Source organism: Zonotrichia albicollis, chromosome 33 (genome assembly GCF_047830755.1).
Source record: "Zonotrichia albicollis isolate bZonAlb1 chromosome 33, bZonAlb1.hap1, whole genome shotgun sequence".
NCBI classification, from domain to species: domain Eukaryota; kingdom Metazoa; phylum Chordata; class Aves; order Passeriformes; family Passerellidae; genus Zonotrichia; species Zonotrichia albicollis.
In genome coordinates this window covers 1,015,803-1,043,490 of record NC_133851.1, presented here as the reverse complement: position 1 = coordinate 1,043,490, position 27,688 = coordinate 1,015,803, and the positions used below count along the sequence as shown (strand labels likewise).

The 27,688-nt window shown below is 47.3% G+C and overlaps 1 protein-coding gene and 1 long non-coding RNA gene across 9 annotated transcripts; one reads left to right on the top strand and one right to left on the bottom strand.

Annotated features, from left to right (window-relative positions):
- The first annotated feature begins 24 nt into the window (after positions 1-24).
- On the top strand, positions 25-25,117 carry LIMA1 (LIM domain and actin binding 1). 8 transcript variants are annotated; one of them, XM_074530756.1, is made up of 11 exons: positions 25-148; positions 3,393-3,528; positions 5,910-5,955; positions 8,338-8,673; positions 13,706-13,865; positions 14,594-14,754; positions 17,018-17,122; positions 19,023-19,080; positions 19,337-19,449; positions 22,463-22,596; positions 22,964-25,117. In XM_074530756.1, the coding sequence occupies exons 2-11, from the start codon at positions 3,410-3,412 to the stop codon at positions 23,967-23,969; spliced, it is 2,238 nt and encodes a 745-aa protein (XP_074386857.1). In that variant the 5' UTR covers positions 25-148; positions 3,393-3,409; the 3' UTR covers positions 23,970-25,117. The 8 variants fall into 8 exon arrangements, with proteins under 8 accessions (XP_074386857.1, XP_074386861.1, XP_074386860.1 ...); XM_074530760.1 differs by having other exon boundaries at positions 34-182; positions 13,766-13,865; XM_074530759.1 differs by having other exon boundaries at positions 34-182; positions 13,763-13,865.
- Positions 24,409-27,589, bottom strand: LOC141726208 (uncharacterized). Its single transcript, XR_012577549.1, has 2 exons — positions 26,860-27,589; positions 24,409-25,752 (listed from the first exon to the last, which is right to left on the bottom strand). It is a non-coding gene; the product is annotated as an uncharacterized LOC141726208 (long non-coding RNA).
- Between the last annotated feature and the right edge of the window lie 99 nt (positions 27,590-27,688).

Below are 27,688 nucleotides of genomic sequence, written 5' to 3'. Positions count from 1 at the left end.
GCCATGCAATGGGGCAAGGGCCAATGGGGCCGGGGGCGGGGCCGGGGCGTGGCCGGAGCCGCTGCCCGTTGCTGCGGCGGGCGCGGAGGTGCAGTCGCCGGTTCGGCCGGGACAGGTGCGTTGGGACCCGTTGTTACGGCTGCGACAGGTGCGCTGGGGTCTCCCGAGTTCCGCCGGGACAGGTACGCGGGGCGGGGCGGGAGGAGGACGCACAGGTGCGGGAGGATCTGCCGGCCGGGCCGGGCCAGGTGTGCCGGGACCCGCCGGTTGGGGCGGGACAGGTGCGGTGGGACCTCTCCCCCCGGTGCGGCCGGGATAAGAGCGCGGGGCGGGGGTTGGGGGCTCCGGGACCTCCCCTCGGCAGCGGAGCCACCCGGAGCCGGACCCGCTCGGGGGGCCGTGGGTGAGTCCGGGCCCCGCTCCGGTCATCCCTCCCTCCCCGTTCCCGGTCAGCGGCGGGGCTGGCCGGGGGCTCGGGGGGCTGTGGGTGAGTCCGGTGATCCCTCCCCGTTCCCGGTCAGCGGCGGGGCTGGCCGGGGCTCAGGGGGCTGTGGGTGATCCCTCCGGTGGTCCCTCCCCGTTCCCGGTCAGCGGCAGGGCTGGCCGGGGGCTCGGGGCCCGCGCCCTCCGCTGCCCGCAGCCTCTCGGCGGGTCCGTGCCCGGGGCTGAGCGTGGTGCCCGTGGGTGGCCCGTTCCTGTGGCTGCTTGTAATGAATAGGCAGCTTCAGCCCTGGGCGAGCGGTGGTTGGTTTTCCTTTAGGGTTTTTTCCACGTAGAGGGATTTGTATTCTGCTGTTAAACTTGTGGGTGAAGTTCTTAGAGGCAGGTTTGATGTGCTGTGCTGGGTTGTGGCTCAGTCAGAGCCCTTCCTTTCCCTAACATCTGGCATCCCTGTCTCCATCTCCTCTGGTCTCTGTGCCACCTTCCACAGAACCTGCTTCCATTGCAGCAGGCAGAACTCTCATTGTCTTGTTTAAACCTTAATATCTGTTTTCTGAAAAATGAAATTTCTCTGAGTAAGCCACTCAGAAAGGGCACTAAAGAAAGCCCAGAGAGACTTGAACAAGCCAAAACTGTAAATGAATGAGAAAGTGCTAAGAATGTGGAATGGCATAAAAATGTGGGAGTACAAGTTTCAAGGCATGTCAGAGTTCTGCTTCGTGTCATTTCTGGTGACTGAGATTCCAGATAGGCTGCTTCTCTTTCCAGCTGAATGTCCCAGCAGCGGGTACTGACTTTATAAAGAGATTTTTTCCTGAACAGGCCAGATTAACTCAATGTACCTGTGGCTTTGATGGAGAATGGCAGGGAAACAGAAGAACTCAATAGAGAGAAGATGCAGCCCTGAATGGGGCTGGTTTAGATGCAGTGGGATGCTCAGGCATCCAAACCAGGGTTATTTTCCAAACAATTACATTCAGTTTTGTTTCTCAGTGTTTCACTGAGCTGTTCCTTCCGTGTGTCAATGAGCACCTGTTCCGTGTGCCAGGGGAGCTCTGATGAATGCCCCGCTCCTGTTTCCTGGGCACAGCTGACTCTGCTCTGTGAAAGGCCATTTAAACTGCAGCCGGGCCTCAGGTGAGCTCCCTTTGGCTCAAGATTAGTCATAAAACAAAGTTCAAACTGTGGCATGGCACGGCTCGTTCAGCGTTGGTCTTTAACACGGGCAGAATTCTTTCTGTGGGATTTTTCCAGCAGTAAATTCTGTCTGTAATTGTAATCTCTCTGTGTATTCTGAGGCTCCTGGGGATTGAGAGTGGAGGCTGCATTCTGCATCACAGAAATACTGGGTTTATTTGTGTATGCAATATGACTTTTAAAAAGGGAGAAGGTGGAAATGAGACCCTCTGTCTTTGTGGCTGGTGATTTGTGCTGTTGTCAAATGCAGAGCACTCTCAGTGCAGCCTGGATCGAGGTTTACAGGGGACTTGGTGATGCAGGAATTTCAGAAAGTGACCCCACTATGGGTTTCTCTTGCTGGTTGGAAGGGGCTGTGTGCCTTTCAGAGGCTGAGGCTGCAGGTAGCTGCACCTGGAAAGGCAACATTGAGAAGTGGTTTCAGTTGTTTCAACATCCCCACAAAACCAGCGTCATTTGTTTGCAGCGATAGTTCAACCTGCACACTTGAAAATGCCACCAAAATCATAGTTCTGGTAAAAGTTGTCCTGTTGTGGTGTGCTGTTCTCTCCAGGACATCAGAGGAATTATGGAGTGTGAGAGAAAGGCCCATTCTTCCTGACGGCATCTCCCAGTGCAGAGATGTGTTCACCTGCCCCCTGCTCCAGGCAGGGAACGGCGCTGGAGAGGCTTTTCTGTTCCCAGGGCTCCCATTCCTGCCTGTGCCCCTGGATTCCCCTGCACTGAGGTGCTGCAGAATCCCACACCTGTCATTTCTGAGCAGGTGCATTCTGTACCTGTGAGGATTTCAGAAACGTTGTCTTTCCTCCCTTTGATTGGCCCCACCTTGTCCGAAGGTGTTTGTGTGTGACCATTTGTCCAGCAGACCTGGGCTCACACTGGATCCAGAGTTCTGTGACTCTGCAAATCCGTTAAAGGAATTAATGGAAAATGCAAGGAAGAGCTCAGCCTGCCTGGAGCTGGCATTGCAGGGTCAGTTCACGCCCTTGCCACAGGCATTGTGTGACACCGGAGCACGGATAAAATATAAGAGGAAAAAAGGAAAGGCGTTCCCTACAGGCTTTATTTTTGTCTTATCAGAGAACTCTTGAAATTAATCTCCCCTCCTTTCCTCCTTCACGAAAGAAAACTATGTAAAAAATAAATCTGATACAGTCTTGTTGGCTTCTGTGGTGAAAACATGGATGAAATCTCTTCCCATTTCCAGGAGGATGGGATAGTTGGAGCTGTTTTTTAGGTAATTAATACTATTTAACTGATATTATGGTAACTAGTGTGACAGGAGGGGCACAGCTGCCTCCATGAACACGAGACTTGTTTGAGCTCACAGAGGAAACGCTGCTGTGCTGAGAGTGAGCACAGGAGTGAATGAAAAATGTTTGTATAGTAATTACATCCTCTTAGTTTCGTAACTCAAACCCTCTTACATAAATGCCAGCACGTTTGGTTTGAAACCGGAACGAGCCAGGGCACTTTGGGGCTTCCTGGAGCTCGTGTGTGTGTGTGTGACACAGGACTGTCACTCTGGCATCCTCTGTGTCCACAGCTCCCCTTGGTGCCCATGGCTTTGTCTCAATGGCACCTGCAGAGGAAATTATAACTGCTATCTGCTGCCTTTTTCAAGTCAGCTGGTGAACAAGATCCTGAGGGGTTTAGGACTGGGGGCACTGGGATGCTGGGAGCAAATCACTCGGGGGGAGTTCTTTTTTTGCTCACAGTTCCTATTGCTGACACTGTTCCTTCCTCCCGAGCAGGGATTTGGGCAGATAAGATGGAGCCTTCCCCGTTCAATAGAAGGCAATGGGCCTCCCATTCTTTGAAAATCACCGCCAAAGAGCTTTCCCTGGTCAACAAGAACAAGTCCTCGGCCCTCGCGGAGAGGTTCTCCAAGTAAGTGCAGTGGGGCTGGGCAGTTGTAGTAAACCCCTCAGGTTTAGCCAGGGCCCCTTAGAGAATAGAATGCTGACACAGCGGCAAAGAAGTTTCCTGTCTCCAGGGACATCCGCCTTGTACCTTATCCCTATAGCCATGGAAGGCAATATTGTGTTAAACCCTACCATTGGTCACTTATGGTCACTCTAACACCTTTGCCATTGGTCAGGATTGGATCCAGGCCAAGGGTATAAAAGTAGCATACTGTACCCCTGCTAACTCGGAAGAAGAAGAGCTGAGACCCTTCAGGGACCCTCCAATAAAGCCATACTGGTGGAACAGCCAGCGTCTTCTGCTTCTCCTCTCTCTACCCTCTGCTGGAGCCTTAGGCCAAGGGAAAAGCTACCTAGCAAGCAAAGCTGAAATCACAAGAGCTGCCTGATCACTAAGAGCTGAATATCTCCCTGCTTGCTAAGAGCTAACCCGCGGCCTTGGTCTGAGAGCGAGCTGGCTTCTGGCACCCAGTGCCCTTGGGGCTGAGCTCTGGAGCTGTAACAGCTTGCATAGGATACGACCAAGCAAGGCTCATTTAGGCAGCCCCAGCTGTGTGGGGTGACAGCTGCCACCGGAGCAGGCACTGCTGCTCTCACAGTTGCTGTGCCCTGCACAGACCCCCCAACAATCCCACCCGTGCCTCAGAGTGGTGTCCAAATGCTCCATTCCCTGAGGAGCCTTTTCAGAGCCTCTCTGGGGGAAGAATCTTTTCCTGATATCCAGCTTAAACCTCTCCTGATTTAGATAGAAAAGGAATATTAAGCTTCCCTTTTCTCTGAGAGAGGGATAAAAGGTTAAACTCAAACCATAAATATTGTATACCCTGAGAAAGCTGAGTGCTAATAACCAATGCATTCCCTGCAAAAGCCTTTATTTCCTTAAGGAATTATATAGGCCTCAGCTGGGGTTTTCAATGGGATTTGGGGAACTGAGAGTCTGAGGCTCTTGCTTTAATAGTGTAACAAAGTTTTGGAGTATTTGGATATTAAGTGGGGCAAACTTTATGGAATCTTTAGGAGAGGGACAGTTCCACACCCACAGCTCCAGAGTTCCTCTGAGGAGCTCTGCCTCGGGGGGAAGCTGTTTGCTGTCACCACCTCGTTAAGGTAATTCATTCACTCGCTGAAGCTTGATTACAGAACCTGGTCATCTTGCTAAATGTTGATAATCCCTTGAAAAAGGCTTACTGGAAGTAATCCAAACTGCTATTCCTTAATCAAGTAGTGTCCCTCTACACAGGCTGGGTCAGTGCCTTGGAAAAACACAGTCCTGCTCTCTGGCTTTGCCACCCTGATGCCCACAGGGAGGAGTGTGTGACATTTAAGTGCTGTTAATTAAATATTTGTATGTGAAAACATTTTTCTCCATCCCACATAATCAGTTTTGTCAGGTCAGAGGCACAAAAGGCAGCAGCAGAGATTAGAATAAAGTACCCTGTGCTGGGCTGGGACTCCTCAGTCATCGTCTGTTTTCCAGGTGCTGCTTGACTTTCCTCTGTGCTCCTCTTTGTTTCTTCTTCCAGTATTGATCCCTCTTCCTCCAGCATCACTTTCTCAGCACCTTGGGTTCAAATCTGGGCCCTTTATAGTGCAGAGATGTGGGTCAGTGTGTTTGCACGGATTAAAGAGGAGCAACAGCCTGCAACACACTCACTGCTGTGTCAAAAGCAGAATTCCACAAATAAGGAAAACAGAGACACCCTGTTGGATGCTGGCTTCCTTCTCTGTGAAGGGCTGAACTCTCCTTTAAAATGGCAAAATTTGTCACCAATTTCCATATTTCAAAGGCCAAGTGCAATCACCTTGTGCTGTAAGCAGCGAGGAGTGTGGAGTTTCCTGCAGCTCCTTAAAGGACTTTGATTCATGATCCAGGGTGGCTTATCTGCAGAGGGCTGTGATGGCTCAGCTGCCCGGGAGGCAAATGCTGAATGGGGGCAGTTCCCAGCCCACAGAGTAAAATCCTCTGGCACTTAGGGAGATTTTCGGCATGTGCCAAGCTGGAATTTGTTCTGGTTCAGCAGCTGCTATATAAAGAGCTGAATTATTCCTGCAAGGGGGCACAGCAGACAGCTGGGTGGCGGAAACAATACAGCTATTCCAAGGTAAACTGTCTCTATTTGGGAATCAGAGTGCTTAGGGAATGAAAAGTATTAATGGGTGTTATTATTGTAAACTGGATGACTGAAAATGTGTCTCTCACTTGGCTTTGTGTTATTTGCTGCTGTTTGTCCAGCCTCTCGTTTTAGTTCATGCAGGGAGTGGGGGAAGAAAAATCTCAGCTGTCTTCAGGAGCATTCAGTATTCTGGTTAAAGCTTGGGTTTTGTTTGTTTTTCACTCTCTCAAAGGTATCAGAAAGCTGCTGAAGAAGCCACTGCTGAGAAGAAGAGAAGTGTAAGTGTTCTATATAAGTGTTTGTTTCCTTATGAATAAGCACAGCCTGAAATCAGGATGGATCACCTGCATTAATACTGCTGTGACAGCTGATTTTTGGAATATCAAAATTGCTGCTGTGTATCCTACAAAAAACCTGGCTTAGACACAGACTTTGCTTTTGCTTCATGCTTTTTCCCAGTGTAGAGGAAAGGAAAGGAAAGGAAGTTTCTTGCCCAAAGCTGTGTTGAATCACCAATTCTCTCCTAAGCAGAAGGCAAAATGAGTTAACCACAAGCCAGGAATACCCACCTCCTGCTCTTAGCTGGAGGCACTTGTGTGGTGCCTCTTCCTTTCTTAACTAAATTTAAAAGTGCTTAAAAGGAGCCTCCAAGCCTCCCTGAAATCCAACACATCTTTGAGAGCTGTAGGATCTTCCCTGAAGGGACTTTGAGGGCTGTAAATGCCCCTGAATGAGGCAGCACCAACCTTTTTGGCTCTGTTACAGCCCCACATTCCTTCCTGTAACCTCCACTGCACTCAGGTGTTCAGAGGTCAGGGAGCCTTGGATGACAAAGGTTGCAGGGCTTTGTCCTGGTCCTCAGGGTAATTTGTTTTAAAGCACTGCCAGTACTTTCAGGATCCATAGGAATGTTGCTGCTTTGATTTCTCTAATGCTTAGGGAGCTGCTGTTTGGGATGTAGGTGGGATAAAATAAGCATTCTAAAAATTACTTTTCAGTCTTAAATTTTCTTCAATGCTTGTGCCTGTCAATCTTCCTGTGATCAGGGAACAGGCAAATCTCAAGCAGGAGGGACTTGTGTTAGGAAGTGTGCTGAGATTCTGGAGGTGTTCCCACAGAAACCTGTCACACAATTCTCAATATTTCTGTTCCATTACAACACTTCCCTTACATTTTTAATACTTTCTTTTCAACACAGTCAGCAAACACACTGATTTTTTTTTTTTTTTTTGGAAGTGTAAGTGGATTCAAGTCAATTTGCAAAGCAGTGTTCAAAATGCGACCAGAAGAGTAATAGGGTGAGAGACTTAAATCCCAATATAGCCACTAATGCTGGTTAATTCCTGTAAGCCTGGCAGCCCTGCTCCACTTGCAATGAGTTTGGAGTGGTCTCCGTAAGGGAGGGCCAGGAAAGATGCAATGGTGGCAGGTACTGGGTTGGGATGGCTCGAACTCGCTGGGCTCTGGGGAGAGGGAGCTGGATGGGAGGTGCTGCTGCTCCGGGTGTTCCCCTGGGGGTGAGGCAGTGCCAGTGACTCGTGTGGGTGTCCCCAGTGCTGCTTCTGAGTGAAATAGAGCAAAAATCCCAGCATGTTACTGGGTATTTTTAATAACCCTGGTTATTTTTAAACTGGGGCAGAGGGATGCTTGTTGTGGGTGCTTGGCTTGAGCTTTGGCTGTGTGGTGTAAAATCTGGGAACTGAAATGTTGCAGAAACAGGTAACTCCAAGGATTTAGTGGCTTCGGAGAGCTAGTTTGTAGCTTTGGAAGCTAGTTTGTTTTTTTGGAAGGCCTGGTAGTGTTGTCTTCTGAAGACATTGCAGCATTGAGTGAAATAGAGCAAAAATCCCAGCATGTTACTGGTTATTTTTAAACTGGGGCAGAGGGGTGCTTGTTGTGGGTGCTTGGCTTGAGCTTTGGCTGCGTGGTGTAAAATCTGGGAACTGAAATGTTGCAGAAACAGGTAACTTCAAGGATTTAGGGGTTTCTCAGAGCTAGTTTGTAGCTTTTGGAAGGCCTGGTAGTGTTGTCTTCTGAAGACATTGCAGCATTGAGTGAAATAGAACAAAAATCCCAGCAAGTTACTGGTTATTTTTTAAACTGGAGCAGAGGGATGCTTGTTGTAGGTACTTGGCTTGAGTTTTGGCTGTGTGGTGTAAAATCCTGGGCAGGTCTCTGGGAACTGAAATGTTGCAGAAACAGGTAACTCCAAGGATTTAGTGGTTTTTGAGAGCTAGTTTGTAGCTTTTGGAAGGCCTGGTAGCGTTGTCTTCTGAAGACACTGCACCATTTGGCACACCAGCCTTCTCCTATGGCTCTTGTGCTCCCGTTTCCTTGTTCTGGGGCTGGAGACCCTCCTCGTGTGGATTCGAGTCCCATTTCCTTCATATGTGGATTCAGGTCTTTTGTGTGGCATTTAACTCGTGGGCTTTGACTCCCTTTTGCCTTATAAGGCCGTTCCTGTTTGCTCACTTCCTGCCTTACTCCTGACTTTTCTCTTCTCCCCCCTCCTTCCTTCCCTATCCTGGATGCTTTCTCCATGTGGCACAGCTGGAACCACTCACAGCTGGCCGGGCGCGGGGATCGCTGCTGAGCTTCCTCCTGCATGGAAAGGAAGTGCTTCGGAGAGAGCTGCGGTTAACTCCTTGTTTTTTCTGCAGAACACAGAAAACCTGCCCGCTCACTTGACCAGGGGGAATCTGAGCGTGCTGAAGAAGAAGTGGGAGAATCCGGTGCGGGGCAGCGGGGTCGGCACCGGGCGCGCCCGTTCTCCATCCCCGGGGGCCGCAGCTGCCCCGGGCCGGCCGCAGTGTCCCGGTGACAGCGCAGAGCCCCGGGAGGGTGGCACCGCGGAAAGCTGTGCGAGAGAGCCCCGCGAAATGGAAAAGCCCGAAGGCAGCGAGCGGTGCGAGTCTCCGGGGAGGATCGAGAAGTACAACGTGCCCCTGAGCAAGCTGAAGATGATGTTCGAGAAGGGGGAAGCGCCTCAGCCCAAGGTAAGGATCTGTCCCTCCCAATCCCGGAGAAACCAAAGCTGCTGCCTCCGCTGCATCGGGAAAATCCCGCGAGGGAGTGGCTCCAGCTATTGACTCTGCAAATATTGTGTTCATTGTTTTAGTGAAAGCAGAACATCGCGCTGTTGGTAACTTACTCGAGCCACGCAAGTATGTGCGTGGTGCTCGGAGTTGTGGCAGCTCGTTGGAGTAAAGGGAATTTGCTTTGATAGGGCTCAGTGGAAGAGGGGGAAATAAGTATGGAATTTATTAAGTTTTGTAAAGTAAGTAGGGATTGTTTGTGTCTCGTGCGAAGATTACAATGAGGTGTGCAAATGTGAATTGTGTAAAATGCATGTGTAGGTATTTATGTATTTTTTAATATATGAAAAGTAAGGGAGTTTGAGCTCAGCAATCAGGACTGCTGCAGTCGAGTGTGCAAATGTGAATTGTGTAAAATGCATATGTAGGTATTTATGTATTTTTTAATATATGAAAAGTAAGGGAGTTTGAGCCCAGCAATCAGGACTGCTGCAGTCGAGTGTGCAAATGTGAATTGTGTAAAATGCATGTGTAGGTATTTATGTATTTTTTAATTTATGAAAAGTAAGGGAGTTTGAAGAGAGCTCAGCAATCAGGACTGCTGCAGTCGAGATAAAGCACTAAGTGAAAGTTTGTGATATCTGTATCAGTATGAGTCGCCCAAACATGCACACACACACATATAGTGAAATACTCCCATCCTTCCCTCGCTCTTCCCTCATCTTTGTGTCTTACAAAATGTTTCTTATCGAAAAAAAAAAAAATCTCACTGAGGGAAAACGAAGCCGAGGTGGCCAGAGCAGCTCCTGCCCTCACTAGTTTTGACTTGCAAATGCTCAGGGCTCGCATTTTTCTTCCAACTGCTCATGAAATCTGATCCCGCATGTGGACTGCAGCCGGCGTGTCCCGGGGGGAATTGCTTAACTCCAAAATGAGTTGCATATGCTGGGGACTTGCAACACAGTCCCGAGGCCTCGATGCTGGTGGATTTTCCAGTTTTCTCAGAGTTTCCTCTCCTCCTGGCTTTGTTTCACTGAGACTGGTTTTCTTGAAGTATTGACTAAAGCAAACGCGTTTTGGATAAAAGTTGTTTCAAATGGAACGATTCAGGGCTCAGAGGAGCAACTCGGTGTTAAAGGGAATTTTGGGTCTGTGTGAAGTCATTTCACAACTTGCATTTTTGGAGTCTTTGTCATGGTGTGAGAGCTGCCCATGACAGACCTGCCCTGAACTCTTGCTGCAGGATTAATCACTCAGAATTCCCCGGGAATTCTGCAGATGGGCTCCGAGTAACTTTATCTCAGCCTGGGGAATGAATTGTTTTGGAGCTGAGTGAATCTGAAACTGATAGTTTGTCAAGTTTAGCAATTCAAACACTGTTGAAAACCAACTAGAGCCAGTAAACACCATCCAGCAGGCACAAAACTGCTCGGGTTGGGTTCAAAATCCCTATTCCAAGTTAATCTGTTACGGCAGAAGGGAAAAGGAGAGTTCTGAAGTTCAGCTGTGGGGGAGAGGGGGCGTGTTTGGAATTCCATTCCTGTTCTGGGAATTATCTGTGATGGGAGGACTGGGTCAGTGCAGGGAAGGGAGCTGTGGGACCCAGGTGTGGCTCAGTGAGGTGGGAGCCATGACAGCACTGCAGCTCTGCAGTTGCCTCTCCCATTTATTTCCTGTGCTTTTTCCTGAGCGAGGCTTCACGGAACGGTTTTGGTGGAAAATTCCTTTGTGTCATTGAGTCCAACTGTAAATTCAGCTGAGGGAAGGCAGTTTTCCTTGGACTTCACTGAAGACTCGATGTGTTGGTGCTGTCAGAGCTTTGCTGGCAAAACCCGTGTGTGAACTGAGCAGCACCACGGCTGCAGGCTCGTGGCAGTGCTGATAAATCAACTTCCATGGTTGCTGGGGCAGGATCCAGGTCACAGCCTGCATTTCCTGATTCCATCTCCCCCTTTAAACAAACCTCCTCTCATTTTCAGGATTATGAGTAAAATCTCATCATTTATTCACTCAGATCTTGCTCTGGCTTTGCAATAGATAGGAGGCAGATCTTTTATTGCATTTTCATGGAAACAAACTGCTGTAATCCCATTGGGGCAGGCACGGCAGCCTGGATTGGTTCAGCACTAAGCAAAGACTGGAACTGATAAAAGACCTGATGTTCAAAGGATTCTTCCTGTAAGTGATAGTGAAAGCACACCCGGGGGGAGGAGGATCAGATCTGCAACATTTCTGAAAAAGTTGTCTCCGGGCTGGTTTTGTTTTTCCTTTAAGGCAAAACCTGGCTGTGGTGTGTAGGTGACCTCGTGGCAGGGTCATGTCTGGCACAGGTGGTTTGCAATGAAATAGGTGGAACTTTGGGGTTGTAATGAAATAGGTGTCACTTGGATTTGGGGTTGTAATGAAATAGGTGTAACTTGGATTTGGGGTTGTAATGAAATAGGTGGAACTTGGATTTGGGTTTGTAATGAAATAGGTGGAACTTGGATTTGGGGTTGTAATGAAATAGGTGTAACTTGGATTTGGGTTTGTAATGAAATAGGTGGAACTTGGATTTGGGGTTGTAATGAAATAGGTGTAACTTGGATTTGGGTTTGTAATGAAATAGGTGGAACTTGGATTTGGGGTTGTAATGAAATAGGTGGAACTTGGATTTGGGGTTGTAATGAAATAGGTGGAACTTGGATTTGGGGTTGTAATGAAATAGGTGGAACTTGGATTTGGGGTTGTAAAGAAATAGGTGTAACTTTGGTTTGGGTTTGTAAAGAAATAGGTGGAACTTTGGGGTTGTAATGAAATAGGTGGAACTTTGGTTTGGGGTTGTAATGAAATAGGTGGAACTTTGGTTTGGGTTTGCAGTGAAATAGGTGTCACTTGGATTTGGGGTTGTAATGAAATAGGTGGAACTTTGGTTTGGGTTTGCAGTGAAATAGGTGTCACTTGGATTTGGGTTTGCAATGAAATAGGTGGAACTTGGATTTGGGTTTGCAATGAAATAGGTGTCACTTTGGTTTGGGTTTGTAATGAAATAGGTGGAACTTGGATTTGGGTTTTTGCCCAACTCTGTGCCCCAGGCAAAGCTTCACCTGTGCTCACAGAGCTTCTGCACTTGGCCAGGTGTGAGCACTTGGGGCTTTCCACACACCAGGAATATTTTGGAATAAATTCCCACACACCAGGAATATTTTGGAATAAATTCCCACACACCAGGAATATTTTCTCTCCTTTCCAAAGCAGCAGAAGCTGTGCCCTGGGAATGATGGCCCAGCCACAGTGACAAATCCCTAAGGGTCTTCCTCCATGAGAGGAGTTACCTTCCATGAGCCATGATCCTGCTGGTTCCATCCATCAGTTGTAATGTGAAAAGTCCCTTATCTTCTCTGTTAAACATTTCCTTTTTCTCTTTTTTCCCCCAAGATAAAACTGTTGATATAAAATCTTCACATGTTTATAGGATATTTATGGATTTACTGAATATTTGTAGGCTTACTGAACTATCCCTGACCTGTAAAGCTTTTGCATTCTGGTTGTTGGGATTTGTACTCTGTTTCTGCAGCTCCCCCACAGAAAAGCTCTTCAGGTGAAGTTGTAACCTGCAGATGGGAGGTGGCAAAGGGCAGCAGGAGGAGCTGGCAGGGCTCTGCACTTGGGCATTGGAGCACTTTATCTCCTTCTGCTGATTGAACTTTTCCTGATGGGCCCTTTGGACCCCAAATTTCTGAGCTGCAAGAACCCAGACTGCTGGGCTCGGGGTGATGCTAAAGGGGACATTGACTGAAAAATCATCTAAGAATAGTTTCCATGGAATGAGGGAGCTGCAAGTCTTTGCAAGTGTGCAGGCACTCCCAGACCTGAGCCCATTGGTCAGCACAAGACTTGTCAGAGCTAAAGCTCTTTTCCAGTAAGAGAAGTTACCCAAGTCTTAAACCACAGAAATAGAAACTATTTCCCATGCTAATGGAAAATGAGGTTTTCCAGCTGCATTTTCCTTTCCTGGTGAAGTTGCTGTTTGTATGGAAAGCAGCCTGATTTTTCATAGTGATTATCTTATACTGCAGTTCTACAAAATAAAACTTTGGAATTTCCTTCAGTTTGGTGAGCAGCAAATAAGAAAGTCTTGGAACTGAGGGGGAATGTGTGGTTGGAGCATCTTGCCAAACCTGCCTTTTTCTCTACATTAGCCTCAATCTGAATTTCCAACTGTGATTTAACTCTTCCTGGAGAGAGAACAAAGGTCCAGCACGTTCTAGGACTTTATAGGCTGACTTTCAGCTGTGAATACATCCTACCTTGATGGAGTCCAGTTTAACTGTGCTCAACAACTTTTATCAAAGCTGCAGAAATTTCTTTTTGTGCTTTCTTTTGTTGAGATTGAGCTTTGGGGAGTTGGTCTCAACAAATAAGAATAAAATCTGATTGAGGCAGGCAGAGCATCTGTGTGGTGCTCCCAGGACGCCCTGTCCAGCTCTGCAGCAGGGAGTGATTATCCTGGAGATCTGAGAATATTTATCTCTAACACTCCTGCTTAAGCTTCAGCCTTATCAGATGTAATTAGGGAATTATTTGGTACTGAGTGCATGAACTATCCAAATCAAAACAAATAACTCTAGGTAACTTTTATTATAATATTATTAATTCCTTTTTGTGTGGCTGAAAATGATTTTGGATAAGTTGTTCCTTGCATCCTTTTTCTGATTTTAAATCTTTGTACAATGACTGTGATTATTGGCTTCAGCAGAAATTGCATGAAATGCAAAAATCTAGACTGAAGTTTTGTGTATGTAGTGGGAATGACTTAAAAATCTGATCTTTGTGGTCCTTTTAAACCAAGAGAACTTCCAAAGGGCACTGCCTGACCTCTTCAGGTGTTTCCCAGGTGACAGAGGGTCAGGTACTCTGTGATCAAACTTTATGTTGGTTCAATAAGCTGTTACCTGCTAGACTTGTTTATTGCAGCCAAGCAGATTTGCTAGTGACACCTGTGCCTGTGCAGGGATCAGCCAGGGCAATCCCTGGGCGTGCAGGCGCTGATGGGAGGCTCTGTCCCCAGCAGGGCCCCCGGGAGCCGCGCAGGGCTGCGGGCAGGAGGATCTCCGAGAACAGCCTGGAGGACTCTGATGCTGCCCAAGGAGAGAGGAGCCACAGCACAGCAGGTCAGGAAACCTTGGGAGGGTTTGGCTGGGTTGGTTTGGGTTCTGTTTAATGGATAAATCTACTTTATACAAGAGGAATTTCCCTGGAGGTGTCCAAGGAGCAGCGGGATGTGGGGCTCAGGGCTCTGCTCTGGGGGACAAGGTGGGCAGCAGGCAGAGGTTGGACTTGCTGGTCTTGGAGGGCTTTTCCAATCTCAAGGGTTCTGTGGAATAAATTTTGCCTTTCCAAAATGGAAGGAGGTCCCTCAGCATCCCATTTAATTAGTGAAGCCTTGCTGGGAGTTTTAAACCATTCTGCTCTTAAGCACAGGAAACCCAGGCACAGGGAATAACCAAGAAATGAAGGAATCCAGCCCATTCTTTCCTGTGTCTCAATCCTAGAACTAGTTTTACTAGCCAAGGTAATTTAAGAAGCAGTGAACAGTCAATGTTCCTTCTGCCTCTTTGCTTCAATCCTCATCCCTCCTGACCAGACACTGTGAGCTTTGATTTAAACAAAGCTATGCATTTTTATCTGTTTGGAGAGCTTTATCTAGGAAATAATTTGCAATTTTTTGGGGTTTCCACCAATGGCTGGCACAGCTGCAGCTGTTCCTTGGGTCTCACTCCTGAGTGATACACATTGTCCTCACTGGCATGATCCTGGAGAGAAGGGCAATGTGTTTGTTCTCCCCAAAAAGGATCTTAGCCAGAGTTATCTGTTATTCATGTTGGGTGTTTTTTACCAGGGTATCTTCTAGACACCAGTCCAGGACTCAGCCCAGACAAGGCAGAGAGCAGGAGGAACCTGGACATGCCCCGTTTATCAGAGACATCAATAAAGGACAGGCTGGCCAAGTACCAGGCAGCTGTGTCCAAGCAGGGCAGTTCCTCAGGCATCACTCCCATGGTAAGTCTTGGTTTGTGTGGAAGTGAATTTTGTCCCAGCCTGAGCCTGGGAAGAAGCTCTTAAGGAAACCAGGCTGCTTAAGTTAATGCCATTCTCTTTGGAAAATAACTCTCTGCCCATAGGAGTAATTTCTGATGAAGAGTTGCCTCTTCTCTGCAGAAAGAAATAAGTATATTTGCATCTTCCTGGAATAATGCTGAAAATTTTCCAAGGAATTAATTGCTGGCACCCTGACTGAGGTCCTTCTGAAGCATAGTTGACATTCTTTTACTTTGAGTGTCTGTAGCTCTCTAGATGTCTATTGTTTTTGTTTAAAAAAGAAAACTCAATTCTATGTTGTCCAGCATAGAATTTTGTAGGAAACTGAGGCACAGTGAGATGAAGGGACTTTGTGTCACACAGTGCTCAGAACTTGGATCTCTTGGCCTGCAGCTTTGGGATCTCCAGTCAGTTTTCCTCACCTTTTACCTCCCTTCAGGATTTCTCACCACTCTCTGAATCTAATTAGACTCTTGCAGTGAATGAACCTCTGCCTGTTTTGCAAATATTTGACCAGGAGCTGAACAATTAATGAAGTGTTACAGCTGAGGAGGTTTCAGGAATCTCAGCTTTTGTTAAAAACTGCTTAGGTACATTTGCTGGAAGTTTCTGATAGTTTTGCTGAATGATGGGAATTTACATTGCTCAAGTATTACCTTTGTCAACCAGAGCAACAGATTTGAAGAGGAAAGGCCTTTTAAAGTTGGGAAATTTGCCCTGGAAATGAGAGCCTGCAGCACTGGTTCTCCCTCAGAGGAGAGCCTGCTTTCCAGGAGTGTCTGTGGAGAACCAGGCTTCTTCTGAGCCCAAATGATTCCTGAATCCCATCTGCACATGGGTCAGATTCCCCAGCTGTGGGAGAAGGGTCAGTAAAACCTTCCCTGCATGAATGGAAAGTCCTTGCAGCCACTGCGACAAATCTGATTAACCTAATTGCCCATTTCTGCCTCCTGTGCCTTGCCTGGGCTCGTTTCCTGATGCCTTTTCCAGTTTGGGACTCAGAGTGGTGGCTGAGTAACTAAATTCTGTCCTGATGGCAAAGGATTTGCCATTTCTCCAGAGGCTCCTGTTTGCAGCCCCTCAGTGCTCTTGGTTTAGTGTCAGTCCAGCCTGATGCTCTCAGGATGCCCCATTTGGGCACAATCTCTTCCCAGTTGGACCTGGCATGTGGACAAGGGCAGGGAGATGGATTCCTGAGGCCAATGTTTGCCACTGTGCCAACAGCAGCCCTAACCTTGGGATCTTTTCCTTCCCTGCTGCCAAAGCAACCAGAGGAGTGGATTTATGCTATGGAAGTGTATTTCTGCTGCCCCTCTCATACCTGGGCTAGCCAGAAAGCCAGAATCTCCTGGGAACAGCTGTTTTAGGGCATTAACAAGGCCTGGATTAAACCTGATGGACACTTGGTTCAAGTGGGGATGAGGAACAATGAGTTCTGTGTGTTGGAAGGGGAAGGAAAGGTGCTGGACAGCAGATACAGAGATCTAAGCGTTAAAATTCCAACATTTGGTACAAATCTCTTGGATGTGGTTGGCTTTGTGGAGATTTGTTTCCCAGTGCAGGAAGATGCTGGTTTTGGCATGTGGCTCTTCCTCTTTCATGTCACAGAGAAGAAGCCTTGTGAAAAGCACGAGGCTTCCAATGATCTTGTGTCCCGGGGCAGTGAAAGAAACACGAGGTTTCACTGGATTTTATTGGTTTTAAAGTCTGAAAGATCCTTCTGTGAAAGTCTTCAGTCAGTCTATCAAGAACAAAGATCTCAGGAAAACAGAGTCAGGGTTTTGACTAGAATTGAAGCAAATGTGGGATTTGCTTTTATGTCATTTTGTATTTAGCAATTACACCGTACTTTAGGCAGTGCTTGTATGGAAATACTTGTCATTCCAAGTGAAAAGTTTCCCTTTCTTGAAAAGGAAGATGTGCATTGAGCAGGGAATACTTAGGAGTTGATTTTTAAACAGGAATTTGGAAGAAAAGGGTTGCTCAGGAAAACACTGGCATTGCCTCCTTAGAGCACAGTCAAATCCTACAGCCTGATCCTGCTCCCTCACTAGAATGTCACTTAACAAGTGTCTGTACATTCTTCAATTATCACTCCACATACTAGAAAAACAGCTTTTAAAACATTTCAAGAAAAATGGAAAGCATTCCCTAGAATGAAATTCCTAAGTATTTTCTTAGGGGAAAAGAACCTGTCACTTTTCCAGTGCTTTGTCCTATATAGAGTGAGATTCAAGCCAGTGAGAGTGAACTCAAGAATTACAAATCTGGGCAGAAGGAGAATATGGCACCAATTGAGGACTGCAGTTCCTGTCAGGATGGGGAGAAGGTAAGATGTCTGTGCTGGTGGAGATCAAGGGCTTCAGTTGAAGTGGAACTGGCTGTGGAAGCACAGCTGATGCACTGGTTCCATGTTCCACATGCCATCTGGGAATTGAACGTGAGCAGCAGCTGATGCAGATTAGTTACATGCTGCAAAATTCCTGTTTAAGTTGTTCTTTTTAGGCTGTCTCTAAGTGTCTGTGGAAGAGAACGTCTAGAGATGAGTTTTTCTATCTTGGTAGGTTTGTTTTATGGTGGGTTTTTTATAAACAAGAAAATCCCCACCAATTTAAAAAAAACCTCATGAGCAGCTTTGTATGGCCCAAGTCAAAGGAGTTTGTCACTGTTTCCTCTGCATTTAGAGGCTAAATTTTAGGGTAACTGAGAATGGCAGTTTGGGCTGGTTCCTGGTTTTGAGCTCCAGCTATAAATTGAGACTCTGTAAACTGGACTGGAGCATTTGTTCCCTGAGCTGGGGACAGCAGACGGGATAAAAGTAGCTGAATAATAATTGGGGTACTGTGTATTCCATCCAGGCTGAACACGTGGCAGCTTAATGCCAGGAGGGCTTTTAGAGCTTTTCAGCCTTCCTTGGGCAAGGGGCCAAATCTTTGCTTTCAGCTGTTCCTCAGAGACAGCTGAGCAGCTTCGTGTCTGACTGCTGAGGCTGCTTCCTGCCCCAAGGTGAGTTCATTAAAAGAGCACCTGTTAAATCACAATATCTCCCACTTGTGAATGGAAGATTTGAATAAAATTTCTTGTGTTCAGCTGTAATTGCAGAGTTACTTGTTGAGGTGTCCAGGTGCAATGAGAACCTGAATGGAGCATTGTTTGGGAGCCAGGATTGTCCTTTGGAAGGGACGTGGTGAACTTGGAAATGAGCCTAATTAAAGCTGCTTGTCGTTAGTGTCAGGAATGGGAATCCTGTGGCAAAAAGGGAACAAAAGCCACTTCACTGTGTCATTTTTCACACTGCACCCGTGGCACATTCAGTAGCCAGGCGTGTGTGACTCCAGCAGCCTCAGAACACGTTCATGCTCTGCCCAGGACACTGGGGCACAGCTCTGCTTTCAGCGGAGGATGTTCGTACATGGAACTCCTCATCACCTCCTTAATTTACAAATTTCAGTTGCTTGCAATGGACTTTTCAATCATTAAGGTGAATTAGTGATGATTTGCAGTTAATCTTGTTACAGTACTTTAGTTCCTCAGTGTAGCTACTTAAAACTATTTGATTTAACAGAAATAGTGCCAAGTTTAATAAAGAGTTATACATCAAGAGCTTTATCTGTAGCAGGTTTTGTTCATGGTTGCATTTGATGGTTTTAAAGGCCTTTTCCATACTAAACAATGCTATGATTCTGTGTAGGATTTGAAACTGGTTTAGATCCAATTCCTCTAGTTTAAGTTATTTTTAAAATTACAAATTTGTTTCTGAAGGAGGATAAACAAGGAAGATCTGGCCTTGGAACAGGCTTATGGTTCAACAAAAGCTTTTTTAAAATTTTTTTTCCCCAAGAGCACAGTCTCTGCTGAATGTCAGAGATTGGTCAAATGTTGGAGGGAACCATGAGATTTCCAGTAAATGTGCTGCTTGGGGTCAAGGGATTTATAAGTGAGAAAACCTGGGAGGAACCTCAGCAAATCAACTAAGATTTCTGAGCGTTACTAAAGGTGTACCAGGAAACAGAAATCTGATGTTTGCATGAGTGAAGCCTGTGAGGGTGTGTGCCTTGTGGCAAGGACTCTCTTTACACTCAGCTGGACCCTTCTGTGCCTCAAAAACAACTCCTTTCCTGAGCTCCTCAGGTCCCTCCCTGTCTCAAACTGCCTGGTGCCTTCCTGGGGCCGTGACTGTTCACATCCCAGGAGGGCAGAGGTTCTCACATTCTCATTTTCTCTTGCAGGTTTCTGTAGGTGAGAACAGCTCGTCTTTGCACTCTGGTCTGCTGGAGGATGGCCATGGTGAGCCCTATCAAGTGATTAATTAATAAAAACTGTTTTGTACTAACAAGCTGTCCTGTGCCACAGACTTTATAAGAATTTCTTTCATGTTTAGAAGTTCACTTGCAGCTGTAATTTTAAGAGATTTATAACTCCTTTTGCCCTGATTGAACACTTTTAAGTGTTCATCACTTAACTGGAACTGAGCCTCTGATGAGGCTGGTGAGCATAAGCTGCCCAGAGTTTAAAGCCATTGTAATTGCCTTTTCTCCCTCAGCTGGACAGTCGGAGAGCGAGGCAGAAGCTCAGAAAGCTGTCAGCCCAAAGCAGCAGAACCTTGGTGCTAAAGCAGCTGGCCAGGCAGAGGCCTCTCCTCCAAAAGCCGTGAAGGTAACGCAGCTCCTCAAACCTGGTGAAGGTTAAAACCAGCTGATGGTTCATACTGAAAAGCCTGAATGTGTTTAAGCATGAAGGTCTGGCAGTAACAGGATCAATACCTGCTCCTTCCTCACCAGAGTGTGATTGTGAGGGCACTTTAATTCAGGGTGGAAAAGCCCTTCAAAGCTTCAGGTGTTTTGCAGAGACTGGGTGGGAGTTTCTTCTCTCTGGGACAGTTCAGTGTGGCAGGGGATGGTCTCAGGGCTTGTCTGTGCTCCTGGAGATGGGCCCTGAGCTCCTGGTACTGATCTTCAGAGCCTTTAGCAAGCTGGGACTTGGCTTTGCTCCTCTTCCAGCTCTTCCCAAGGTAACTACAACTGGTAGTAACTTTATAGCGAGGGTGTTGCCGCCACTAGGGGCAAGCACCCCTGCCACACGGACCAAGCACCCGCAGCCCCCGATGTGGTGGGCGGTGCAATGGTGTTTATTAACGGCTAACCGGGGTCATTTCTAACGGGGGTAACGGTAAAACGGGAGGGGGTTTGCCTGAGCGTAACATCGCGATATCTTGAGCGTGACATCTCGCGATATCTTGAGCCCACATGAGGGCAGTGTGGTGCCTCACTCTATAAAAATCAGGTTTGGCTTTCTGAAAAATGAGTCTTTGATGTCACAGTTTCCTTAGGGAGCGATAAAGCAGATGGAGAACTTTGGTTCAGGGATGTAGTTGCTAATCTGATTAGATAACAAATGGCAGCACTGGACGTTTTGCTCAGGCTGTATTTGCCCATCACATGTGTTGGCTGGGGTTGGGATGCTGAGTCCCCAGGCTGCCACACACTTCCTGGCTCCCTCCCGAGGAAACAACTGGGCTTTTGTTGTTTTCCCCATCTTTGGGAGGAACAGCCCTGGGCTCAGACTGGGCAGATCTGCCTTCCCAGTGTGCAAAGGAGGAATGCCAGGATGGGAAATCTGAGCTGCCACTGGGAGTTGTGTGATCCTGGTCTGTGACACAAAAGCTGCATGTCCTGGTGCTCTCTTTCTCTTGATATTATCAAAACCGTTTTAGCCTTTTGCCCAGTTACTGCTTTAGATGCTGCACTGTGTGAGATAGAAGCTGCTGTTTATTCATGCAAGGTTCCTATTTGTCTCTTCCAGCTTCTGTCTCCTGTTCTTGGTTCCTAACCTCTCCTCCTGCCTTCTGCTTCCCTCCTAATGTGAGCTCAACTCTCAGCTTTCTCTCAAGTCCTTTTTATACTTCTTGGGCCTCATCTTCCTCCTGTAGCTCCTATTTGTAGTATCCTGGAAAGGAATTTTTGTCTCTTCACAGCCCAAAACGCCTCTCCAGCCATAGGGCTCCTTGTATGCAAGTAAGTCCCTCTCCTTGGTGGGGATGAGATTGCAGAAGCATGTGCCAGCACTGTGGTGTCACCATGCAAAACTGAGCTTTAGGGAGAAAATGTTTTGGGGGCAAGCACATTTTTACTGCCTTGCTCCATGTGGCAAGCACAGGGGATTACATTTTTGTTTGCATCAGTAAATATCTTTTTTTTTTTTTGAGATTTTGTTTAGTGACTCAAGATGCAGAGTTTTGACAGCACCTAGAAACTGGATTCTTTTCAAAAGGAATTCTAAATTTTGTTAGTGAAGCTGTTATTATCAGAACTTTAATCTACTGTAACTTCAAGCAATGCCTGGAAACCCTGAAATACATATTAAAATGGAATTAAATTGGCAGCAAACTTTATGGTTGTGACAAAGTGACTTGAGCTGGCTCCATCTTCAGCAATCTGCCCTTCCATGCTGGAACTTTCATTCCTAACCATTGTTTCTAGAGTGTTATAAATAAATTTCTGTGATTATGTCTTCCTGTGACCTTCCTGCTTTTTCTTTAGCCATCAGATTTTCCGTAAATCTTTTTGTAAGTTTGTAGCAGGTAATTCTTTGCCAAGGAAAATCCACATTTATAAGTATGTCTGAGCACACCCTGGAGTGGAGGCTGGGCTGCTAAATCACTTTTAATCAACATGCAGCCTCAAAATGTCAATGTTGTGTTATTTAATTTCTCCTGTAAAGTGCCCTCCCCATTGGCCAGTGTTAATGGATTTCAAGAAGTAAATGGCACCCACTGACCTTTCCTCGTGGGCAATGTTCTTGCTTCCTTGATGCTGTCTGAAAACAAATGTGTGCTCATTGCACACAGCAGTGACACTCAACTCCTCAGTGCTCAGGTTTATCCTCGCACTAAACCCTCAGGAAATTCAGTAAGCACATAAGAATTTTAGCTGTTTAACCTCAAAGCTCTGCTCACTTTGAATCTTGAGCAAGTTTGGGGGGCTGTGAGTCCTGAAACCTGAGTGGGGTTTCTTTGGGATGGAGCTGGAGTTGTTTACAAGTGAAGCCAGGAGTGTTTCCTGCTGTTGTATTGGTGCTGAGAGTATTTCCTCCTCTTTTGAGAGAAAAGATTTCACAAAAATGGAACATTTCAAACCATTGGGCAGCCTGTTTCCCTCCTTTCCTCTCCCATCCTGTACATTGTGAGGCTATTGCAGCTCTTCTGGTGGACAGTGTTCCTGACCATGACATAGATGATCTTCAAGGTCCTTTCCAACCCAAACCATTTCAAGATTTTTTTTTTGCACTATTTTTATTATTTTGGTAAGTCTCACACTGATTGTAATCAACTGGAATACTTAATCATTCTCCTATTAATAAAAACAGCTTGCAGCAAAGGATGAGACAGCTTTGGGGAACAGGCTCACTTTTAGTGCTCTCATTGTTCTTTCCCAGCATGTGATGCTTCAGCTGTGGGATTTACTGGGGTGAAATCTTGGTTCCCTGTCAAGCCACAGCAATCCCATGAGCCTGTTGGATCTTCTCACTATGCCCCAGACTCTGCTGCACCATAATGAGAGAAAGTGAACTCTGCAGTTGTTGAGCGTTCAGGAAGCCGAGCGTGAACCCACGCCAAGTCCCCAGCGGTTGATGTGTTTTCCAGTTAACAAACTTTCTCTTTTCCCTCTAGAAATTCCAGTTGCCAATGAAGGAAACCTGTGTTGGGTGTCAGAAGACTGTGTACCCCATGGAAAGGCTCTTTGCCAACCAGCAGGTGTTTCACATCAGCTGCTTCCGCTGTTCCTACTGCAACAGCAAACTCAGGTGTGTGCACTGCTCCTCTGGCTGCCCTCTGGGAAGTGAATTTTCCTGTCACAGCTGAGGGAGGTGCTGCTCAGGCCTAGCTGAGCTGGAAGTCACCATAATCCAGTGATTTGTGTAGGAGAGGTAGCACAGGCCTACTTGTGCCAGTGCTTGGTGCACTTGATGCCATTTTTAAACTCTTAATGTAATTTTATGTGGGGAAAAGTAGAATGTCCAGCTTTGTAAAGAATTCCTAGGAAGAGCCATGCAAACCCTGAGGGCTGTAAGCTTGTTGTTTGAACATGTGGGAGACTGAAAGGGAATCTCTTCTGTAACACAACTGGTGTTGGGGCCCTTAGCTCTGATGTTTGATCTGTTTCCTGAACAGCCTGGGGACGTACGCCTCTCTGCGTGGGAACATCTACTGCAAGCCTCACTTCAACCAGCTCTTCAAGTCCAAAGGCAATTATGATGAGGGCTTTGGACACAAGCAGCATAAGGAATTGTGGGCAGGTAAAACTGAATGTGAAGAATCCCCAGAGAAAACCATCCATGGTGTGAATTCACCAGACACTCCACAAAGCCCAGGAGTAGAGGATGCCCCGATTGCAAAAGTGGGAGTTCTGGCAGCAAGTATGGAAGCAAAAGCTTCAGCTGTGCCTGAAAGGGAAGAAAGACCAGCAGAAACAAAAAAGCTCAGGATTGCCTGGCCACCTCCATCTGACCAAAGTACCCAAGGAAGTGCCTTAGATGAGGGCATCAAAGTACTCAAACCCAAGTGGCCTCCAGAAGAAGAGATTTCCAAGCCTGATGTGCAGGAGGATGTGGATCTGGATCTCAAAAAGTTAAGAAGATCTTCCTCACTGAAGGAGCGAAGTCGCCCCTTTACAGTCGCAGCCTCATTTAGAACAGTATCTGTTAAAGGCCATAAAACAGAGAATTCACCATCTCCTTCCAAGGAAGAGAGAGACACATTGAAAAGGAGTGAGGAACTGGAGAGAGAGGTTGTTGTAGAGAAAAAGCAAAAGGAAAAGAAGGTTGAGCCTAGGAACATCCAGAACTCCGGGGAGAAAAATGAGGAGGAAGAACGGAAATTGTCGGGTATCAAAACAGCAGAGCAGAACATTGTAGAGAATGGGCAGATGAATGCAGACACAGATGAGGAAGAACACGCTACAGAAGAGCCAGAAATTCCAAAGGAAGAACTCCTTGAACCAAATTCTCCTAAACATTCCAGTTTAGCCAATGTTGTGACCGCTAAGGAATCATCTCCAAACCAGAACCGCAAATCCCAAGACGTTGGTTTTTGGGAGGGTGAAGACGTGGAAGATCTGTCTGTGGAAGAACAGATCAAAAGGAATCGCTACTATGAAGATGATGATGATGATGAATAAATTGGCCTTTTACTAGAAAACTTGCTGCAAGGTGCTGGGCCTTTTGAAATTGATATTTTTAGCTTTAACAAACAGCTCTCCTGGATGAAGTGATGCTGCACTGCACATCAGCATTAAGGGAATCTACATACAAATTATCTCAGCTAGAAAACTCTGGAAGCCTGCAAATTCTTTAGGTGCATGGAACAAGTGTCTGGCTGTGGGATGGCTTCAGCAGGTAGGGTCTGTCCCCAGCATGAGAACAGAGCTGTTCTCTGTCTTACCCCTTTGAGCTTCAATAGGTATTTCACTAACAATTTCTGGAATTCCACTGTACTTGCCGTGCTGGTGTGGGACACACCACCCGTGCCACTCCAAATGCTACTGCAGTGCTTAGGGACCAACTTCAAAGGGACTTTCTGGCCTGCTTTAAAATGGTCACTTAATGCACTTTAATACATGGAAAGGGCACAACTGGGCTTTTTTTTTTAATAATAATAAAAGCATCTCTGTGTGTAGTGTCCAACAACTAAAGCATCCTAAATGGAGTGCAATGTGAATTTCTGTCTCAAACCTGCCTGTGATCAGTTGAGGAGTCCCTGCACAACTGGAATGGTGCCCGTTGCTGGACCAGGTGTATTTCTGTGCTGTGCTGGCTGCCAGGTCTCTGCAAAAGACAAGTGAACACTTTGGAGCAGCCTGCAGGGCATTACTTCTGCATTTCACACACATTTGAAGTGGAGTTTTTTGTTTGTTTTGTTGTCATTTCTTTTTTTTATTTGGAGTTCTTCATCATCATTTTAAACTGCAGATAAGATTTTTAAGGCCTTTTGACAACTCTGAAATCCTACTTTTATCAAGCTGCCATAAATCTTTTCCTTACAGCTGTGAAATTGTGCTGCATTGCAAAAATCTCTGGAATCAGTGACACTTTCAGATTGCCAGTGTTGAAGATCAGAACATTTTTTAACTTGACTTCATTTATTTTACAAAAATAAAATCTTGAATGGGGGGAGGAGGAGGCCCTTTTTTTATTATTAGCTTTTATTTGTACTGTATTCTCAAGAGAATTAGATCTTAATGATTCTTGAGGTGTAAAATATTCTGCTTTCTTACCAGTTCTGCTAATGACAAAACCTTCAATAAAGTTTGGGTCATTTCCATTTTAACTGGAGTCTGGATTCATCTTGTTTCACAAAGAGACAACGTTTAAAGGGTCATAGAATTGTCATGGAATCATGGAATGGTTTGGGTCAGTGGGGACCTTAAGCCTCATCATATTCCCTCCTCTACCATGGCAGGGATGCCTCCCACTATCCCAGGTTGCTCCAAGCCCTGACCAACCTGGCCTTGGGCACTTCCAGGGATGAGGCATTCTCTGGGAAATCCATTCCAATGACCTCCCACCCTTACAGGGAGGAATTCCTTCCCCAAATCCCCTCTACCCCTGCCCTCTGGCAGTTGAAAGCCACTGCCCCTTGTCCTGGCACTCCAGATCTCTCTCCTGCAGCTCCTTCAGGGACTGGAAGGCCACAATGAGGTCACCCCAAATCATCCCTTTTCCAGGCTGAACAACCCCAATTCTCCCAGCCTTTCCTCACAGCAGGGCTGCACCGTCCCTCTGCTTCTCCTGGTGCCTGCCCTGGGCTCTGCCCTGCAGCTCCACATCCTCCCTGTGCTGGGGGCAGCTCTGCAGGTGGGGTCTCACCTGAGCAGGGCAGAGGGGCAGCCTCTCCCTTCCCCTGCTTGGGGGTTCCTGGGGCGTCTCCAGCACCTCAAACTTCTCTCCAGGGCTGCTCTCCATCTATAAATGTGGAGGGAAAAGATGGGTAAACTCCCAGTGCTCCCGCTGGAAGGCAGCCCGGGCTGGCTCTGGTGCCCCACTAGGTGACACTGTGTGTCCGTGCTTTGCTGCTCGACTCAAATGAGCAGTTTCTGCTCTCAGATTGAAGAGGGATTAAAACAGGACTGGCAAAAGGAATAAGGACATGCAGGGATTTTTCACTTCCATTTCTGGCTCCAGGTGGCTCTCGAGGGCAACTGAGGACAACTGAGGGTTTTTTCCCCCTTCCTATCAGCTGCTTTTAATTTAAGTTATTGTCACTTGAGCCTGTGAGGAGGTTGGTTGGGAGAGAGTGGGATAAGAGCCAAAAGCAATGCAGTGAATATTCTGCCGCAGCAGAATGAGGAAATGTGTATGACATGGGTATTGGGAAGGGAAAAGCCTCCCTCATAGTTGGAAGGTGTTAGCAGTTCCACAGTCCACTGCTCATTTCCCTTTCTTTATAATTAAGAAGTAAGGCTTGCTTTGTATAGAGGAAAAGCTAAAAAACCTGTAGTGCAAACCTAAGCTGCTTTCTGTCACCTTTCTCTGCTCCTAACGAAATCCATTTAGTATCAGATTTCCTCAAATTGCTAAGCAACCAGAGATCTCTCTGACTGTAAATTGTGCTATTTGAAAAGGGAGGGAAGATCATTTGTCGTGGACTTGGATTTATGGAATATGCCAACTGCTTGTTTCTAAGGTAACGCAATTGAATTTTACTGTGTCTTCCCGGTTACGTGATACTGAAGCAATACTGGCTGCACTTACCAGAGACTTTAATCAGAAAATCATTAATTCTAGTTAAATCTGAGGCATCTGTGTGTCTCTGACATACAGGGGCCCACATCCAACTGAACATCTTCAAGGAGAAATTAGCACATTGGATACTTCTAAATTAAGTCATTGATTAAAAAAAAAAGTGACTAGATCATAAATTACACTATCCTTGAATCTATTAGTTATCATAGCATTTGAGTGCTTAATGGGCCATTTAATCTATTCTCCACTGGACAGGGGCCAAAAGAGACATTACACTATAACCATGGATCGTTTGCTGCCCTGTTTTGCTGCCTTGAGGACTTTTACCAGTTAAAAGTCGTCTCTGCTTGTGGAAACCGCGAGGGCTCAGCACTGTGTGAAGCACCGACATCACGGCCGTGACATGGCGGGACGGTTGGGGTGTCCTGTGCAGGGTCAGGAGTCGGACTTTGATGATCCTCGTGGGTCCTTTCTCAGTATATTCTGTGACCCGTGGTTCTGTCACTTTTTGGCTCTGCCTCTGTAACTCAGAGGTTCTGTGGATTTTTTTTCTGTCACTCCGGGTCCGCTCCCTCAGGGCGCTCTGAGGGGGCGGCGGGGCCGTGCGCGCGCTCCTCCCTCACGAGCCCGCGCGCGCCTCACGGGCGGGAACGCGGGGGCGCCGCACTGCGCATGCTCCAATGTAACGGGCCGCGCGCGGGGCCCGGCGGAACCCTCGTGAGCGACGGCCTGGCCCCCGTGAGCGGCGGCCGCAATGAGGGCCGGGCTCAGGCGTGCCGGTGAGCGCCGGGATCTCGTCCTGGCCTCGTTTGGTGGCTGTGGCGACCGCCAGAACTGCGGCCCTCGGGAAGGGGGGTGCGAGGCGATAAAGGGCGCGGTCTCCTCCCAGCTCCGCACCGCTTGTGGCGGACGATGCAATAAGGGGAGCGGTGTGTTCCAAGCCCGCCCCTTACGGGCCGTGGCCGGGCGGTGAGAGGCGCGGCCTCCTCCAACCCCGCCCGGCCGTGTCGGTGGCACCGTGTGGCAGCGGCGGCAGGGCTGAGGTGATGAGGGGCGAGGTCTCCCCCAGCACCGCCCCCTCGGGGCCGGGGCTGCCGCCCGATTCGCTGCCGCCGTGATGGGCAGGGCGAGGCTGGCGCTCGGCCGCGCCCCCGTG